General features: G+C 35.6%; 1 protein-coding gene across 6 annotated transcripts in view; it reads left to right on the top strand.

Annotated features, from left to right (window-relative positions):
• Positions 1 to 19,925, top strand: part of LOC373225 (myosin II) — a 113,935-nt gene extending 94,010 nt beyond the window's left edge. For 4 of the 6 annotated variants that reach the window (XM_030983972.1, XM_030983970.1, XM_030983969.1 and 1 more), the window contains 12 exons: positions 854 to 1,021; positions 2,506 to 2,673; positions 3,500 to 3,625; positions 4,013 to 4,225; positions 4,976 to 5,137; positions 6,088 to 6,216; positions 6,731 to 6,943; positions 7,970 to 8,053; positions 8,347 to 8,471; positions 9,013 to 9,121; positions 9,913 to 10,085; positions 16,392 to 19,925. In XM_030983972.1, coding sequence (XP_030839832.1) covers positions 854 to 1,021; positions 2,506 to 2,673; positions 3,500 to 3,625; positions 4,013 to 4,225; positions 4,976 to 5,137; positions 6,088 to 6,216; positions 6,731 to 6,943; positions 7,970 to 8,053; positions 8,347 to 8,471; positions 9,013 to 9,121; positions 9,913 to 10,085; positions 16,392 to 16,515 — 1,794 coding nt within the window. In that variant the 3' untranslated portion in view covers positions 16,516 to 19,925. Of the gene's footprint in view, positions 1 to 853; positions 1,022 to 2,505; positions 2,674 to 3,499; positions 3,626 to 4,012; positions 4,226 to 4,975; positions 5,138 to 6,087; positions 6,217 to 6,730; positions 6,944 to 7,969; positions 8,054 to 8,346; positions 8,472 to 9,012; positions 9,122 to 9,912; positions 10,086 to 12,758; positions 12,788 to 14,429; positions 14,444 to 16,391 lie in introns of all 6 variants that reach the window. The other 2 variants (XM_030983973.1, XM_030983974.1) reach the window with 2 other exon arrangements.
• Positions 19,926 to 20,470: the final 545 nt, after the last annotated feature.

The raw sequence follows: 20,470 nt of genomic DNA, 5'->3' as shown, positions 1-20,470 counted from the left end.
TATTCATATCTTTATATTAACATTTCTCCATTTATTTTCCCATCTACATATTTTGTATAAAATCTATCTCTTAACTCTTTTTTTGGGTGGTACAGTATGTTCATTTTAATGTTCCCCTTATCAGTCATCTTCTCTCTATCTGTTCTTTCTTCCTATGTTTTTGAATCTGTCTTATGGGTTTCTTCCACCTATATGTAGACAATTTTAGTTGTTATGTCCTGTCTTATCTTATGTCAGTTTCCTGTCCTTTGGGTCCCATTTTGTAATTCTGTTCTTTTTGTATAGTTTGATGATTTAGACACTTAAAAAGGATTTGTGCAAATAATGTTCAAATTATATTTATTCTTGGGAACCTACAAAAACAGGCTATGCTTCCCAGTGGGTTCCTTTGTCATTTCACAATTTTGAACTTACATGTACTTTGTCAACTATGTTCTTTATTGTGCAAACAATTGATATATAAAATGGAGTAAATTCCAATCAATTATGAATGTTGTATAGAAAAAGGTGGTTTTGGAGGTTTTTATGTATCGTAATATCGTCGGTGGGGTGACAAAACCTTGTATCTCAAAAATCATGAATTTTCAGGAGAGCGCAAAAACCTTTCCTGTCTCAACAGATTTAGTGCTGTGACACCGTCCTTTGTTTGGAATTTGTGAAAAAACTGAGACAGGAGGCGTTCAATGGATTTATCAGGTGGTGTCGTAGGCCATTAGATACAAAATTATGCAAAAAAAAATCAAAATCTCAAAAAATTGAGATACGAGGTTTTGTCACCCCACCGACGATATGTTATCAGTTAATTTCCGTCTGTAAATAGTACCTAAACCAAGATCTTATCCCGTCCTTGCAGGTGTCCGATCTGAAGAAGAAGGTCGAGGATGATTCCAACTCTTTGGACCAAGCAGAGGAATACCGCAAGAAGATGGTCAAGGAGATGGAGGCCATGAATAACGCCAACGAGGAACTGAAGCTCAGCTCAGACAAACTAGAGAAGACCAAGAAGAGGCTCCAGGCTGAGGTAAGTCATGGATGCTGCCTTGCTATGCCGGGCAATCACAAGATTAAGGATATTCCGTGTTCTGAATGATTTCAATTTTCAATTTAGTTTCAATTCAATTGTTTTATTTTTCCAAATCAATAAAAAACTTACATCAAATACAATTACAAATAAATAAATAATATAAATAAATAATAGTACATTTATAGAGCGCAGAAACTATCCAACATTAGGTATATATTCTACTGCGCTACAAGAGCTCCTGATATGCTTAGATTTACGGTACAGTTGATGAAAAAGATGTGTTTTCAGTTTTGACTTAAAGACGTTTACATATGGTGATTTCCTGACTTCAAATGGCAAGTTATTCCAGAGTTTTGGGGCTGCACAAGCAAATACTCGATCACCTAGCGTTATTTTTGTTTTGATAGATGGGATCTGTAGCAACAAAGTATCTCGGGAACTGCGCAAGTTGCGATTGTGTTGATTAGGTTTGAAATTCAACAGTTCTTTGATATAAGTGGGAGCTTGACCAAGAAGTGCTTTATATACAATCAGCAAGATTTTGAATGTTATTCTCTGGCGTACTGGTAATCAATGTAGATTTCTTAAAATTGGGGTGATCCGTGTGAATTACAGTAACATAATAGATAAGGAAAAAAAGGGTAACCAAAAAAAAAGCAGTGGGTTGAAAATTCCCTCAGTACATTATCATAATCAAACTGTGTACATGGCATGAAACTTTGCAGAATGAAATGTTGAGTGGTGTGATTCGATTTTTCTTGTAAGGAACTTTCCTAAACTTGGGCTATGTTTCATGAAACATATTATCAAGAACAGTTGTCCAATTTCAGGTTTCCAGTGGAAGGAGAGTTATGGAATCTCCTTGTACAAAACATGTTCAAAGCTAATCAAATGCAATCAAGTGCTTAAAGCATACCATGTACTCATTTACATGTACACTTGAGTGATAAGTGGCTTATGTAGATTTATATCTTGCTAAGGAATGTTAGTGCTTGGCAGGGATTTGAACCCTCGACCTCAAGTGAATGAGCCATACTACTGTACTTCCACACATTATTGTTTAGCTGATATATCTTTAAAGAGAAGTTTGAGTTCTGGCAAAGATAGAAAATAATTTGTGAACTTTCTCGGTATGTGTATATCAGTTAAAAAGAATATTATTGTAGAAATTCTTGGGAAAATGATTTTACTCTTATTTGATAAATGACAAACATCTATCTAAAAAGTTTGGACCACTATTTGTGTGTAGTCCCATAAACCCATTTGTGTGTAGTGCATGTGATCTTCAGCAAGATTGAGTCAGTCACTTTTGATTTCAATCATTTCAAAACTTTACAGTGTACATCACTTACAGATATATTTACTTCATACAGTCATTTGTGCATTACATACTAAATAAACCTTTCCAAATTGCTTCCAGACGGTTTCTTTTGCAATGATCGGGATTCATTCTTATCTTTGATTCTTTTTGTTGGAAACAGTGTGATGATGTGACCCTGAACCTTGAGAGGGAGAAGGCGAGTGTGACGGCTCTGGAGAAGAAGCAGAGGAAGTTTGACAGCATGCTCAATGAAGAGAAGGCTGAGAAGGAACGCATCATGCAGGAGCTTGATGAGAGGTCTAAGGAATCTAGGGACAAAGAAACAAAGGTAGGACAGGACCCTCCATCGGATCTGGAGCGTGTTTCACAAAGATTCTAAGTTGAACTTACCTCTAAGTTGCACTTAACAATTATGGAAAGCAGTTAGCATCATTAAAGTTATTTTAAAAGGTATAAAATGTTGATTCAAATCATTCATATTGTCTTTTATCAAGGAGATTTCATGTTCTTGATGTGGAATTTATTTAAATTTTGGCTTTTGAATATATTTTATTTTAAGGCTACAAATGGCTCTCCATAATATTTAAGTCCAACTTAGAGTTAAGTTTGACTTGGGATCTTTATGGAACACCCACTGATGATCATACAGCCTAATGCAGTCCTACAATAACAATGATTATGATCATTGCTTTTTATGTAGCACATTTTCCATTGGGATACAAGGCACTTGATCAGTTCATGCTTTGTGGTATGTTGTTGTTCATGTTCCACTAAAGTTAAATTTTAAAACTGCACTTCTAATTATGGATCCTGTAGCTGTATATCGATATGGCATAACACAGCCACATATTGTCTTAGCTCTTTTGAGGATTTATTATCGTTGTTAGCAAGCTGTTGGTGCTAATTTAAAGCCCCACTCCACTACTTATAACTACTTGTGCCCTCTATATAGCAGACAAAGCCTTATGATTATCGGTGACCATTGGTCCCCCATGATCCTCTTTTTCTTATGTTAATTGAGAGCTGATTTGATGAGATAACCTTGCAGGGATGTCTAATCCCTCCCGGCCAAACGTGTGCAGATAGGCTTTAAGTGTTTATCTTTGCTTGAGTTGAATGATAACACCTATTCTATTTTCTTGCTGTTTCTTCAGCTGATGAATCTGAACCGAGAGATGGAGGAACTCCAGGAGAGCCTACAGGAGAGTGAGAGGATACGCAAGACACAGTACGCTGAGCTGGATGAACTTGTCTCATCAAAGGATGATGTTGGCAAGAGTGTAAGTAGCCATGACCAGTGAATAACAGAGAACATGCAAGCTGTATAGCACTCAACAGGATGAATTTGTTTTAGCAAAAGATGAAAATCGTAAGATAAAAAATATGCTGGATCAGAGACCACTTATTAATGATCTAAATTCTGTCTTGTCTGTGAAAACATAGTAGGACAATGAAGGAAACTTTACTATAAAAGAAAATTCAATTTATAAAAAAAATCAGTATTCTCTTCTTCACCTTTCAGATGCCTGTGCTCAAAAAGGCCAAGATAGCCCTTCGGACATATTCATAACTCTATTTGAAAATGACAAGTCTAGTGTTGATAGACACTGTTAAAAAGAATAGTATATCTAAGGTTTCTTATCGCTATTCCTTGGTTGATCTGTTAGGTCCATGAGCTTGAGAAGGCTAAGAAAGCTTTGGAGACTCAGATTGAGGAAATGCGTACCCAGATGGAAGAGCTTGAGGATGAGCTCCAGGCCACCGAGGATGCTAAGCTTCGTCTAGAGGTCAATCTCCAGGCTGCTAAGGCTAACTTTGAGAGAGATTCATCATCCAAGGAGGAGCAGTCAGAGGAGAGAAGACGTGCTCTCGTTAGACAGGTGAGAAGAACCTCCTTCACTCTTCATCTCAAAAGCAACTAGGAAGTATTATAAGATGATGACGTGGATTCTAATCAAATGATTGGTTGAAAGCATACATGTGACCAGGCATTTATTTTGCCTAACATGTAATTTGGATAATGACCCAATGATAAGGACCAGTCATTATCAAATTCATGACCGGTCATTATCAAAATCATGTTATAAAACATCATTTTATAAAACAAATACAACATAATCTTATAAAACAAATAATACACATCATTTTGTTCGGGCATTAGTAAAATTACCCACACTCGGTTCCTTCAAAACAGTCCAAACACCCTTGGTTACCGCCTCGGGCGTGTTAGACTGTTCCAAAGGTACCTTGTGTGGGTAACTCTTCCTAATGCCCTTACTGCTGTGTATTATTCGTATACCAGAGCACATCTGCCATTGTAGGATCATGGAAGCCTCTAATTGTGTGAACATTTTGAGTAAAGGGTTATGCTTTTCACTGGATTATGTATGCGTGTACAATGTTATCAATCACAAGTTTGTTATTGCTTTTGTTGAGGATATTAACATTTAAATAAAAAAAGACTTTGGGATGATAAACTGAATGCATGAATCCAAATATATCTTGTAGCCTACTGTATTCGTCATAATATTTTTTTTCTTTCTAATCTTCTGTTTTTATAACATGGGATATGAACAGGCTTCTATACAGGCATTTGACTTCTTTTGTGAACATTTGTTTGATGGTTTTAGCTTCGTGAGATGGAGGCTGACCTTGAGGAGGAGAGGAAGCAGAGAGGAAGTGCAGTCAACCAGAGGAAGAAGCTTGAGATGGACCTCAAAGATCTTGAGAGTCAGGTGGAGGCTGCTAACAAGACCAAAGAAGACAGTGTCAGACAACTACGCAAACTACAGGTACAGTACCCACCCTTGTGTTTAGGAAAGTCCTGCCTATCAATGTATCTGAATTCAAAGCCTCTTAAAGGATGTATTGGAGGGAAGAGTGGAAGGAACTAAACCGAGAGGGAGACCCAGAATCAACTGGGAAGAGAATGTCAAGAACTGGAGTGGACTAAGACTGCAAGAGTGCACCAGAATGGCAGAAGATAGAGTGAAATGGAGAGATGTTGAGATGTTGCAATCAACCTCCTAATCGGGAGAAGATAATTAGATAGATAGAATTCAGAGGAAGAATTTCATGTCTTTAACAATGTTCTTGCGTTAAGAGAAAAATGTTCTCATTGAAGACACACTACATTTATGAATGTAACAAGGAATGATGTGTTTCAAAATTAGATCATCAAAAGTATGACAAAATTTTGCAAAGCTAGTGGACAAGTGTCAATGTGAATTATGATGTGGTGGAAAGAACTTATGTATGTATATGAGAAGGAAATGAGACCCTCCGATTTTTAGAGTAATATTAGAAACTTTTGGTAATAATAATAATAATAATGGTGGCTTCTTATAAAGCACACATGTCCGTCACGTTGTGACACTCCTGGCGCTGCCCCGATTATTGTCATATTGTAATGTTTGAAGTTAAGGGTATTATTATTTGTATATTCAATATCAATTTATCCCAAGATTTGAACGTGTAGAATGATAGTGTTGATGAAAAATGTTGAATGTTACAGAAAAGGAGTTAGCGTTATGAAAGGGAAAATGAATTAACTATCACATCACCATCTGTGAATATCTTTAAATCAAAACTGAAGGTACATCTTTTCGAATAACTGTAAATCTAAGCATATCAGGAGCTCTTGTATATAGCGCAGTAGAATATATGTTTAATGTTGGCTAGTTTGTGCGCTCTTTAAATGTTTTATTATCATTATTTTGTTGTAAATCCCTCAAATCCTCAGACTCAAATGAAAGAGTACCAAGCTGACATGGAGGATGCTCGTCATGCTAGAGATGAGATCTTCCAGTCTGCCAAGGATAATGAACGCAAGCTCAAAGCTATGGAGACTGAACTCATGACACTCCAAGAGGTATGTGCAGAGATTCAACGAATTGATCCATGATGTATGAATATTAGAATATAGTTTTCAGTGCTCTACCATAGCAGTTTGCAGAACAGTGGGTATTTTGGTAATATTTCAAACCCCTGTGTGGGGCGGGTGCCAAGCAGTACCGGGCAAACTTCATAAGCAGACGAAAGAGATGTACTATAAATAACTTACTATGTTTAATGTGATGAAGCTGTCTTATAGGGGTTCATCTAGTAAGCTCAATCATTATATTGATCTTCCATCATTGAAGCCAACTTCATTGGAAATGTAGTACCAGCACAATGATGCAGGAATCTTGAAAAATGATAACGGGATATAATTCTCTTTGAGTTTGTGTTTTCCTCTTCATATCTTATATGATCTGATTCTCCTAAATTGCCTGTTGCTCACCTACAAGTCTGAAATTTGGTCCTGATTAAATGCAATGACAGAATATCAAGTTGTACGCTTATAAGAAACACTGTCTTATTACTTTGTCTGTGGTTGTCGATAGGAATTGGCGATGGCTGAGCGTGCCCGCAAGCATGCCGAGTCTGAGCGTGACGAGCTCTCCGAGGAGATGAACAGTAGCTCCTCCAAAGGATCTGCAGCATTGGACGAGAAGAGAAGATTGGAACAGAAGCTCTCTCAGCTGGAAGAAGAGCTGGAGGATGAGCAGACCATGGTGGAGGGCTTGATGGAGAAGGAGAGGAAGCTCACTGGACAGGTAGGTAGAATGTCAAGATGAGAATGTGGAGGAGAAAAAGGAGAAGGTGAAGGAGGAGGAGGAGGAGGAGGAGGTTGTGATAACTGATAACATGAAGCAGAAGTTGTAGAGGAGGGAAAAACAATCACCTGAAGCCAACTGCTCATGACGAAAACTCATTGTTTAAAATTGAAACCCCCATTTGACTTTCACCACTCCTAGAGCCTAAAGTAAACACTAGCGTTATACAATGAAATCCCCCTGCCGAGACCTTGGCGGGGTGATAGAGAGGGAGAGAGAGAGATAAGCATGATAGAGGGAGAGAGAAAGGGAGAAAGAGTGCTAATTTTCACGATGATAATTGTTGTTATATCGCCATTTCTGGGTCATTTTGCTTTGTTCAAACTTTCATTATGGTCTTCATCTAAATTATAAGTGACTTTTGGACATGAAAATATCTTAAAACAAGTAAAATAAATATTTCCTACTTCTCATTTCCTTCCCAGTAAGAGTTTGTTTATACTAGTATTACGTAAGATGATGAAGAGTCCAGCTGCAATCCAATATCATAATCTCTCACGCAGATCCTCAAGGCTCTGTCCAAGTTTTTAACAAGAGAAACGTAAGTGGTGTCGGGATACCCCACCTGAGTTAACATTGGTGCCCGTGTTATAGTGGTGAGGTATTAGTGGCTCTCTCAAAGTTTTAACAAGAGAAATGAAAGTGGGGTCGAGATACCCCACCTGAGTTACATTGATTCCTGTGTTATAGTGGTGGGGTATAGTTTTAACAAGAGCTTTTCGAAATGTCCAGTGTTAGTAAAGTTCTTGAATATCCTGCCTATGGTGTTGATGTTACAGAATAGGTGGGGAAAGTTAGCAGAAAGTGTATTGGTGTCAAATGTGGGGAGGAGCAGGAAACAGATGATGGATGTCTTTAAGATGTGAACACACAAATGTAGGAATAGAATAAATAATTTTGTTTCATGAAAGATGTCTGTCACATTCATATGGATTTATAAATCGTTGCATTTGTATCTATTTGTAGATGGAGCAAATGCAGGCTGAGCTTGCATCTGAGAGATCATCCAATCAACGTAATGAGAATGCCAAGAACATCCTTGAAAGACAGGTAAGACACGATGGACTCTATCATCCTTCCTCTTCAGATCTGAAATTTGTGTATGACTGAGTCAGTTTATAAAATGGAAAATTCTTGAAGGAGCCATACATGTTCTACAACAAAAAAGTTCCCAGAGGAGTACCTAGTAAATGTTTAAAAAGTAATAGGCTTTACAATTCAGACTGTTGACTGTCAGATGATGAGAATGATGATTGTAATGAGGGGGAGGTGGATGGCTATGATTATGACAATGATTATGATGATAATCATATATACCTAATTGATTGTCTGTTAATGAACAGAACAAGGATCTGAAGGCTAAGATGGCTGAGCTGGAGAGTGCTAGTCGCACCAAGTCAAAGGCTACCATCCAACAGATGGAGAGCAAGATTGCACAGCTTGAGGACTCGCTTGAAATTGAGGCCAAGTAAGCATTATTAATTTGTTCACTTCATATTCATTCATTTACAGAAGTTTCATATCTATACAGCATCAAACTACATTCAGATGGTAAAGTTTAGATGTCAATGATTCGATGTTGAATGTACATTGTTGTCTTTCACACATATTTTATTAAAAGAACAGTTTAGATGTTGGATTAAAGATACATAAATCATGCCACTGGAAGCTGTATCTTAGATTACTGCAGTTATTAAGTCAAGCTCGTTTTTTTTAAAACTCAGGCATGTTTACATCACGACAACATTGCCAAGTTTTGTCTTACTTGAAGTAACTTGTTGAGCTTACAGTTGTATTCTGAGTTTATATGGAATACAATTGCAAAGTAAGTTGAATGGTTGGAGATGAAAACATTTTGAACCAACACACATTTCAAATGGATTTCCTGCCGAGTCATCTACGATTTAGAAATTAACTGGGTTGATGAAATAAGGCCCAAGTCCCTTTAGAAGTTATACATGTATAGTATGACTTGTTAACCCTATGTGTTTATGTATTCTTTTTTTTAGGGAGCGCAACACAGCAGCTAAGATGGCCAAGAGAGCCGATAGGAAAGCTAGAGAGATGGCTAATGCTATTGAAGATGAACGTCGTCATGCCGAGCAGTACAAAGAACAGGTCAGTATAAGCTCTATGGCCGCCTACATTGTAGATATACGTCCAATCTTCAGTAGGATGTTAAATAGAGGTTTGATGTACAAGAGAGCTACCCCCTCGAATGGCCACTTCAGTTACATCAGCTGGGGAGTGTTTCACAAAGACTAAGATCGACTTTAAGTTTGACTTAACTATGACAGGCCATTCATGACACTGGTTGCTATCACCATGGGTCTCTCAATTGTGATCTTTAGATAATATTTTTCCTTCAATAATGAGCTATCAAAAAAGGTAAATTCTGTAGATTTGTGACCACGTTTTGTATGTCCCTTGAGAAACTAATGCCAGGAAGGGTCAGAGGAACTAGTGGCATGAATGGCCTGTCATAGTTAAGTCCATCTTAAAGTCGATCTTAGTCTTTGTGAAACACCCCCCAGTATAGTGAAAACTTGATCTAGCATTATAAAATAATTTTTCATTCCTGTTCCTGGTACTTGAATTGTACATTTGGGGCTACAATTATAAAAGAATTTTTGCCAGAATAGTTGAACCACAAAACAATAGATAATATATTTGGTAAATTGATTACAATGGTTAAAGACCTACTGTTTATACATTTGCCACTCTCCACCCAGCCGTTAAATAGGTACCGGTAGGAAGGAATTCCTTGAATGCTGTGAGCACCGAAATCGGTAGCCTAGCAGAGCCGGGGTAATATTGGAGCGCTTTGAGCACCTTGCAGGGTAGATACATGTACATGTATGTGAGCTATATAAATATCCAATATTATTATTATTATATGCCTTACGTAGGTGGATAAGAGCAATACTCGCCTTAAGACCCTGAAGCGCCAGCTGGATGAGAGTGAAGAAGAATGCTCAAGGGCCAGTGCTGGTAAGCGTAGGATCCAGCGTGAACTAGATGAGCAGACAGAGGCCAACGAAGCCCTACAGAGGGAGCTAAACCAGCTCAGGACCAAATTACGGTAAGCAGCCAGGTTCTGTCCTCTGTGCGGATCGGGTTCAATCCGGTTCTAACCAGAAAAGATTGGTTCCACACCAGGAATGCATGATGCTGTAGTAGTAGTGGTATCATGATGGGACCCCTGAACAAAACATGAATTGGGTTGATCCGAGATATCTTTTTTTATGGATAATAAAAGGTAAATAATTTGCATGTTAAGGGGAAAGACATGACATGAGACTGTCATAAAACGTCCAACTGTTTGCTTCTCACTGAAACAAATCTTGACTATCTGCAAGAAGAATTGTTTGAGACATGCATGCATTTGATTGCAGTTTTTTATGCAAGAAGCCACTTAAGACTTACACTGTACTATGCAGTAAGCAGACCAAAGTGACATTGTACATTCTGACTTAATTACACTGGGAATAGAAGGAGATTTCACTAGGATGCATGGTTCATTTGCATACATGTAGAACAAGTTGTGTAGATCTTAGATAATAGTTGATGGAATAGTGAGAGTCACAATGTAAGTCATAACATGAATCTGATGGTGTTATTTCGCTGTTGTATTAATTTACTTTTAGTTTTTTGTTCCTTCTTTTTTTATTAATACTTCTTTCCAGCAGTGATTTAATTTGCATACAGTTTATGCATGAATGTGTGGACTAAAAAAAGAGATTTTTTTTCCTTAATTTCTAGCTATCAGAGATTTTCAATATGAAGTACTGAGTTGAGCTTCATAGTTTTGTTATTCAAGTGCAATAGGGAGGGTCCTATGAAGCACACTTTCAAAGTTGTGATAGAGTCCAAAATAGGTCATCTACGTACTGTAAATCTCTGTTTTCATGAGGACTACTGAAAGAAAAATCAAGAAAAACCTGACCAAATTGCAAGAGTTTGCAACATAGATTTGCTCTCTCATGGTTTATTAAAATCGTGACAGATTTTACTGTACATATTTGTGGTTTAAACAAGCATTATTCAGAGCTGCCAACTAGTACGGATTTTCCGTAATTGGTACGGAAATTAACGACCATTACGGAATGTTGTCTCAAATTACGGATTTAAAAAAAAAAAAAAAAAAAAAAATTTTTTTTTTTTTTTTTTTTTTTTTTTTTTTTTAATGAATTAAATATGATTTATCGTAGCGAGTGCTGTGAATAGGAGCCATTTTTCATGATAAACTGTGTTGTGATGACCTGAAATTCAATACTTAACATCTTTGTGTGAGTAAAATCACCAAAAATTTCAGATAATCATGCGTCCGCGCAGTGTTGGCGTGTCGTTTTTTTAGATTCATAGCGCCGCATAAGAAATTACTGATTTATACCCCAAATTACTGATTTTGAGCCTTGTGATTACTGATTTTCTGTTCTGGAGGTTGGCAGCTCTGATTATTTGTAATGTTTATGAAGAATTGTCCATCACAACAGAACTGACAGATTGAGGGATTGAATTTTTTTTTTTTTTTTTTTTTTGGGGGGGGGGGGGAAATTAAGAATGAAATAAGGATTTGAAAGTAAATTGAAGAAAAAAGAAAGAAAGATGAGAGTGGGGTCCAGTGGTTTAGCAGTCAATCTGTTTGAAATGGCATTCAAGAGGACAAGTTACTATAATGACTGCTGTGGTAGTCAGTTTCAATGGAGGGGGGGGGGGGGTAGAAGAGAGAGGCCTGTGATAGTTATGACAAAGCAATTTAAAAATGAGATGGCATACACAAGAGAAGGTCATGCTACAATTACATTTCGCTTTAAGTTTGCATCGCTATCATTAAAAGATAAAGAATTGTCCAAATTCAAAGACAATGTCGGACAGTTTGAAAATAAACTCTGTTGAGTAGAAATTATCTGGGATTGCAAACTGCCATCAGTGAAAATGCATCCTGACACATTCACTTTGAGTTGTAAATGAACTTGATGAATGTAATCTATTCAAAATTGCTTTGTGATTATTATGAGGCCCTTGAAGTCTTCATGTACAGTATGTATGTGTTTCATTTCATTTTTGCATCCATTACTCTCATTCGTCTACTCAATCACTCACTCATCCCAGCACAGAAATTTGTTTCTGCACATCCTCTTTACTGCACTCCACTCTTTTAATTCAGTCTCCCCATCCCCCTCGTTGTCCCCTTTGATATTGCAGGTCAAGTATTAACAATGTTGCCTCCTTTACACCTGTTTTCCATACCATAATTCATACATTCATCCCTCTCCTTTATAATGAACTCTGGACCATACCTGAGCACCCCCCCCCCTTGACAATTAATACTACCCATAACATCCTTTTAAATCCTGTCTAGTATATTATGTGTAGGTGACAACTAATATGAGGGACTACATGATAGCATTATCAATTTGGCACAAAGCCATGTTTAATTCAGAGTCACAACTTCGCCACTTACCGGGGTATGGTGTTTCATTGGATGAAAAGATTGGGAAACTTACTGAAGGTTCACTGATTTTAGGTTGAAGGTTTAAGAATGATGGTGTAAACATAGGCAATCAATATCACCCTACCAAAATTCCAGGTTTTGGGTTCCAACCACCACAAAGTATTGTCATATGATTTATAACTCATCTCCACCATATATTATACCACCACTCACCTCTTCTCAAACTATACCACCAATATCAGCGTTCATGTGAGTGTTAATCTTTCTTGTTCTCTGCCCTTGTGTTCATCTTTAAAGACCATAAGACATGAAACAGCATTCGTCTGGTAAGCTCTCTCTTCTTTTCATCCCAATCAAGCTTCTTTTTTTCTTTTTTCAATCCTGTAATTATCATCCAAGAAGTAACCAAGCGCTTCTCTGTTATCTACTCAAAGTCAAACCGAACCCACATGGGCTGTGTCACCTGCCTCCTCATCATCTTAACGTTTTGGTTCCATTTTCCTTCAGTATTTATTTGTATTTTCCTACCTTGGTTGAGCATGCAACTTGCATGTTTATGCTACCATTTTGCCATCCCCTCACTACACTTATAAGTTTATTTTTATGTTGGTTGCTTTGTATTAATATTACTGTCATTTGAAACCTGTACTTACTGCACATCAAATGTCTGCCTGCTACAGAATATATATGTGCCTTAATGTATTACATGTACAGTTCACCTGGAGGGTGTTTCACAAAGATTCTAAGTCAAACTTAACTCTAAGTTGGACTTAAATATTATGGAGAGCCATTTGTAACCTTATAATGAAATATATTCAAAAGCAAACATTGAAGTATTTTAGACTTTTCATAAATTCCACATCAAGAACATGAAATCTCTCATGATAATAGAAAACATGAATGATTTGAATCAACATTTTATGCCTTTTAAAATAACTTTTACAAAATATTTTCAAGGATGCTAATGGCTTTCCATAAATTTTAAGTCCAACTTATACTGTTTTCACACTGGCAATATTTGCTTAACCCCGTACTATAGGTGGGGTTAAGGGGGGGGGGTCTTAGCCCCACCTATAGTACGGGGTTAAGCCTATTCCACTTTCTGTTCAGACTGGCTTTTACCAAAGTGTTTTAAGTTGGCTAACCCCACCTATAGTACGTGGTTAACTAACCCTGCAAAATAGCAGGGCTTACTCTGCAATTGTGGTGCTAACTCCTGCTAACCCTGCAATTGCGGTGCCAAGCAAATGAATGAGAACAGAAACGAAAAATAGTCCGGTACTACGCAATGGAGCGTATCGCAGCTGGCCAGATGCGAAGTATGTCCAATCATAACATTCATGATATCCGGGGTTGACGAATTGCAGTGAGAACAGCGTGAAAATTCCGGAATAGGCGCTTGTACGGGAATAAAAACAGCGTGTGTGAAAAGCTAAACAAAATAGTCCGGGGTTAAGGATAGTACGGGGTTAAGCAAAACCAGTGTGAAAAAAGTATTAGAGATAAGTTCAACTTAGGATCTTTGTGAAACACACCCCTGGATGCAAAGGGCTGAACATATGAATATAATGAGCTATGGATTTGTATAGGAAGGGAATGCCTTGATTATACTATCCTTGTAATTCCAGAATGACAGCTTTTGGGTAATATTTAGTGATATTGTGCGTTTGCCGATGTGTAGCGGAATATTGGATATCGCTCATATGAAAGCATGACTTGTACAGTGTTGAGTCATCATGTGGTTCTACAGAACAACCTGTCTGCAATCAAAGTGTCCATGAATGTTTCTAGTTTAAAGAAATATTTTGGACTTTCCTCATTTGATACCAAACAGTTTCTGTATTGTTGTTGTTCCTTGTAGAGAAATATTTGTACATGTATGTTGCGAATTGAAGACGCATATAATGCATTATTTTAATGAATTTCCCTTCTATGGTTCTGATTTTTCTTCTTCAAAATTCAACTTAGTGCGGTGAAACAAGGTAGCTGTTACTTTCTCACACTATCCTACATTATTGGATTTGATATTCAGGATTGTTATTATTTTTTATCTAGTACCTGCATATTGCAATTCTGCTTCAATTCAATTTTAGTTGATCACTTCATTCTACACTGTTTATAGGTTTAATCTTTGTAATTTATTCTAGAATATGATTTTTAAAATTAGTATTATTTCATCTACATACTGTACATATAGTAGCCAAGAACACACATGTAACAAACTTTATCATTGACAAACTACTTTTGCCTGAACTTTGTTTTATTCATTATGATGATTTATTTCATAAAGAGAATTCATGTCAATTTACTAGTAGTCATACAATTTTTTCCCCCAGGAAGTAGTCTTCGCCATTATTTTCCTCCAGATCAACACATATTTTTATTTGTATTATTTTTTTATAGCATGTACATAAGTTTTTACATATTACCAATTAATTAATTAATGACCATGTACATGTAATTTATAATTTAATCATTCCACATTTAATGTAGATGAAACTTATTTATTTACAATCATGCCTGATTTTAATACAACACTATTCTACTTCCAGAATTATTCAGGAAAGACACGTTGATTGATAAAGGATGTCTGTTAATGTCAAACACCATAACTCGAGAGAAAGCTTATTATTCATGACTTTTACACAATTTTTTAATTGGTATTTGGGCTTTGAGGTGAATATCTACTATCCTCCCATATTGCAATCCTATATGCTTCTGGAAGACTTTTGGTGGGGAATATGGACACAAATATTAACCAAGCTTTACAGTTACCAGAGCAAAGCTAAACGATCCAAACAAATGTTATTATCCTAACAGAGTGGTAATGACCAAATACGTCCTTGATTATAGCATGAAAGCTAACATGTAACCAGAGTTGTGCTCATACATATCCAGACTAATGGAATTTAACAAATTAGGGGAAATTACCAAGACATTAACAAAAAATATAGAAGAATATTTTCCTGATTTTTCTGATATCATTTCAATATGTGAAGGGATCTGGTTACAGTGAAAAAAAAATTTCTCCTCAATCTTTATGACTTTGTATCTTTGAAATTTTATTTAAGAATATTTTATTTTCCAAAGTTACCCTTTTTTCACCTTCATACTCTCTTGATATTAACAGTGGTTATGCTTTTCATTTAAGAAGATGCAAGATTTTACTTCTGAATGATTTATTTAAGCATAATGCATAGAGGCTGTTGTCAATTTTAAGTTTAAGTGCACGGATATTAGACTTAAAAGAACTACATGGAGGTCGAGATCATTTTAATAATCACCAACTGCATTTAATATATGGCTATGTGCACAGCAGCTAATTCATATTACAAATATATATTTACCTATTAAGATTCTGTATGTTTTTTATATCATTCTTGCATTTATAAGAACAAAAGTTTCAAATATTCTTTCTAGAAATAAGTATTGTCTGTATATTGAAGAGAGGATCTTGTTCTTTGTACATAAAAATTCTTCTAAATTAGAAAAAAATGAAGAAGAAGAAAAAAAGAATGATAGAAAATATGTCATTTTTGTTGGTTTATATGTATATTTCAGTTTGTCAATTGTCCAAAAATCTGCCTGTATTGTATGTCAGCATGAAAGATCAAATGGAATCAGTTTCTTGGTCACGATATTATAATTTTTACCAAAAGAAACCAAAATGTCCACTTTCATTGCATTCAAATTAATCATGTCAATAGCAAGGTATGGTCTGTTCAAAAGTGATATTTTGTTTTTTCATTTTTTTAAAGAATATTAGTGGACTGATGATTTTCCTATTCAGGTCAGGTGAATTATTTAATGTATCAATCCTTGTATCATGTTCTAATTGTTTTGTTTTCTTTCTTTCATCTCATCTCCTTGATCTCTGATTCTCCCTGCCTGTCTCCCTGTCTCCCTCCGTCTCCTCCTCCCTGTCTCCAGGTCCGGTGGAGGATCCTCTAGACTCCTAGGTAGATCCAGTAGAGCACCCAGGGGCTCCGCCATGGACAGTAGCTCAGCTAACGATGGGGTCGACGGCACAGGTTCAGACGAGGTCCCTGAATAACCCCCCTATCCAAAACAAAACCATTTCCAAAGCTCTGAAAACAATATTATTCTATTTCTGCTTTGTAACTAAAGCTTTTTTTCTAATGTAACAAATGATTGAATACTCTACTCTTGATTAATCAGGTGATTTTTTGGTTGATACTACAAACATTTTTTTATCACTCTTCAAACTGCTCGAGGGGAGTGAGGATGTTTTTCGTAGACTGTTCTTGTATAAACTATATATATATTATAATTTTTACATGTTTGTCGTGTATGCATTTATCCTTATTGCTGTAGAAATCTACCAAAGTGATTATGATATTAGATTCAAAATCAAGAAGAAAGAAGTTTATTACGATGGTATGTAATGGTATTTGGGTGATTGTCCATGTGATGTAAGGGGATTTATTTTCATTGATTTGTATAAAACCTCACAAATATAAAAAGCTCTGGTGTTTATAAAGAGAGGACTGTGGTGACCAGGCACTTTGCTAGGATTGTAGCAGGTATAATTAAACCATTTGTTCTATATTGAGCTCCTTTTAAAAATAATGTAGCCAGCAAAGCTCCCAGATCTACATTGAAAGTAATTTGTCTGAAAATACTTATTATTACAACTATGTTGAAGAACAATTTACTAAACTTACTTGTCAAGAAAGGATAGGGATCAGTAAAGTTACTCAAGATTTTTTTGCCTGTTTCTACTTTTTTGTATTGTGTCAACATTTTGACAGGATAAACGTACCAACATTGAACCTGCGTTTTAACAGGAAATTGTGTCTTGTGTAATTAAAAATGTATGTGTATCATTGAATTATCAAATTTTTCATTTTTTTCATAGCATCATTCAAAATGATTGAAAAAATGTTAATATTGTTGTCAAGTGCCATCTTTAACAAGAAGGGCACCTTTTTTTTTAAATGGGAGATTGGAAGAATGCAACAGGTTTCCTGGAAATAATCCTTTTTTGTATGTTTTCTTGTCCTTTGAGAAAATTCCAATATATGTGGTTGTGGTGGTTCAGAAATGATAAGAAATTATATGCAGTTTTTCCAGCTTATATTTCCTTGGAGAGGAATGGAAAATCAAACAAAGTGTATCAGCAATAGTCTTTCTTATCTTCAATATATTTCTCTTCTTGAATTCAAATCATTATGATAGGATTCACAAATAGCCCCCAATCAATGATATGAGAGTGATAAAGATCCATTTATCATATCTCTACATTTTAAAAGAGCAAAACTTATGTTATCTATGATTATATGTTTGTGTATGCAAGCCTTAACATCTATATATTTCTGAAAGGTTATAGCTCAGAGCAGTTTTGTAATATTTGGGTAGTGTTGCTGTATGTATTACGTAGACTAAATTCATTATGATTTTTGTGACAGCTTAAATTTGCAAAATGGTAAATATAGATCAGTGCTTCCCTGAGCGTTGTAATGCATATTATTTTTGTTTAGGAGTTGTGATATGAATTTATTCCTACTACTTAGTGTGATTTGGAAAGTGATTTTAGAGTAGAACTTCATGTACTTTTAACATTTATTTTTTTGTTATTATGGCTAAAAGGGATCGTAAAAAGAAGTAATGGGACATGTTATTAGAAATTGTAGATATTTGATAAGAATTTAAAATTTAATCTTGTATTTCTCTATGTTAGCGCCATGCCTATCTATAAAATAATGATAAAAAAATGTTTCGCAACAAAATTTTGTTTCCTTTTGTTTTCTTTCTGATTGAGATAAAAAATAGAAAGTTATTAACGTAATTCTTTCTGCTCTGGCGAGCTTGTAAATTTATTGGATAAAAAAAGAAATTGAAAGGGTGGTCTCTTCATAGGTAATCTATATACATATATGACTAATCCATGTAATCTTTTTTTTTTTGAATAAATATTTCTTGCTTGCTTATTATTATTTCAAAGATATTTGATGTTTATTTCTATGCTATTGGTTTAATTATAGAGTACTAACAGATTTTTGGATGAAGAAGTAAGGACATGTTGTGATCCTTGCAATAGATTGGTAATTATATTGGAGAAAGATTTACATGTAATATTTCCATGGTAATATAACAAATTTAGGAATGAAATTGAATGCTCTTTTTCTTTCACCCTTCATGAATGTAGGATTGAAACATGGGTTTTAATTGAAGCGTATTTTCTGTTGCATGTCTGGTACAAATGGAGTGGTTTGAGAGATTTGTTTTGTTTGGTCTCATGTTCTATTCATTCCACATGATGATAGAAAGGAGAGATACGAGTGTTGGTTTTGAGAATTGTAGTCTTAGTAATGACTTCATCACCATTCCTTATCGGTGAAAAAGAGCTTGAAATTATATCCCGACTTTGTGGTTTTAGCCTTCCAATTGAAATGCAGAGGATTTATGTAGGCGTTGTCTAACAGAAGATTTGGAGTGTCGTGCCACATTGGCTGTTAATTGACGATGCGACCAGTGTTGAGCATATGATGTGAATACAGTAGTCTAATGTTTATATTAATGAAATCTAATGTCTATTGATGATGAAGAGGGGTATGGATATCTCAAGTAATAATGAGAGAATTTGTTGAAATACAAAGCTATTCATGAAGAGTCAAACAATGGCTTGTTCATGTAATGATGCAGCGGTTAAGTCATTTTAGGATGCAAGAAAATTATTATGATCTTGGGTTGAATGGTAAAACATTGTTTCTTTATTTTTTATTTTTTTGGTTTATAGTCTGCTTATTTGAAGTAATCATGATATCATCTACTTGTATATGTAGTTAGTTCAGAGGATGCTATTTCTCTCATCTTCATTAACAACATTTAGAATCATTTTGGTGTTGCTGGGATGGAATACGAAACAAATCGTTGGTTGAAGTGAATTTTTTTTCATGCCACCTTGACATAAACAGGCTTTTTAAACCAAACTTTTTGAGGGATGGATGGTTCATCCTGTCCTCTCGTTTTGAAAGCTTCAGTGTAAAATTGGCATTGTTTCATAATTTATAGTCATGCATATAAAGCTAAATTAACCCTTTCTACCTATATGCTATGGTGATTATTTTCCTGTTTTAGTCATGTATTTGTACATTATTATGCTTTTGAGCTAATGCTACACAGACCAATAGAATTATAATGTAGAAAATATGGATATATACATGTATGAATATGATGGGGGGGGGGGGTAAAATGATAATGGAAACTTGTGTGAATTTAACTGTTTTTATTAACCCAAAATTTCAAGAAGATGAATAGGATAACGCTTGAATCTTTATAGACGCATTTATTTTGTGAAAACTATTCAATTTATACCAGAAGCTAAAAATCAATAATCTAACATGCCCAATTTTTTTGAATTATCATGTTCTGATGTAGTTATGACAATATTGTTTCCTCTCTCTGATCGGGATTGTAATAAAACTTACTGTATAATCATAATTTTGGCTCTCAGTCTCTTCGATTCTTTTGTGTTTTGGTATTGCGAAATACATGAGTGGTGAAGATTTGTGCAAGTTTCGTGATATAGTGGAATGATTCATGATTAACTGAATTATTACAAGGTAATCCTGGGCCCCATTTCATAAAACTTGTCATCAGTGACAAATGACATTTCTTGTTATAAGCTAGTGAAAATCCTTGCTTCTGATTGGTTATCAGCAGATTTGTCACTGGTTTTTGTCATTTATCATTGAAAAAAGGCTTTGTGAAACAGGTCCCAGGACTCTCAAAAGCTATCTTCAGCTTTATTAGGATTCCAGAGCAATATGCCTCGGATGATTATAAGGGACTTGTCATTGCTGCCTTGTCCGGGGAAAATAGCATACTGCTGTTTGAATCCAGGCCTTCCTCATTCAAGGACCCAAGCTCTAAACCACTCAACCATTACACCCTGGCAACTTCTTCCTTCTAAACCAATGAATACAAATTAGCACTGAACATAATTTGACAATCCAATCTTTATTGCCGGTATCTGTTTCATATTA

Source organism: Strongylocentrotus purpuratus, unplaced genomic scaffold (assembly GCF_000002235.5).
Source record: "Strongylocentrotus purpuratus isolate Spur 01 unplaced genomic scaffold, Spur_5.0 spur5_scaffold_14, whole genome shotgun sequence".
Classification (NCBI taxonomy): domain Eukaryota; kingdom Metazoa; phylum Echinodermata; class Echinoidea; order Camarodonta; family Strongylocentrotidae; genus Strongylocentrotus; species Strongylocentrotus purpuratus.
This window is presented reverse-complemented; position numbering and strand designations above follow the sequence as displayed.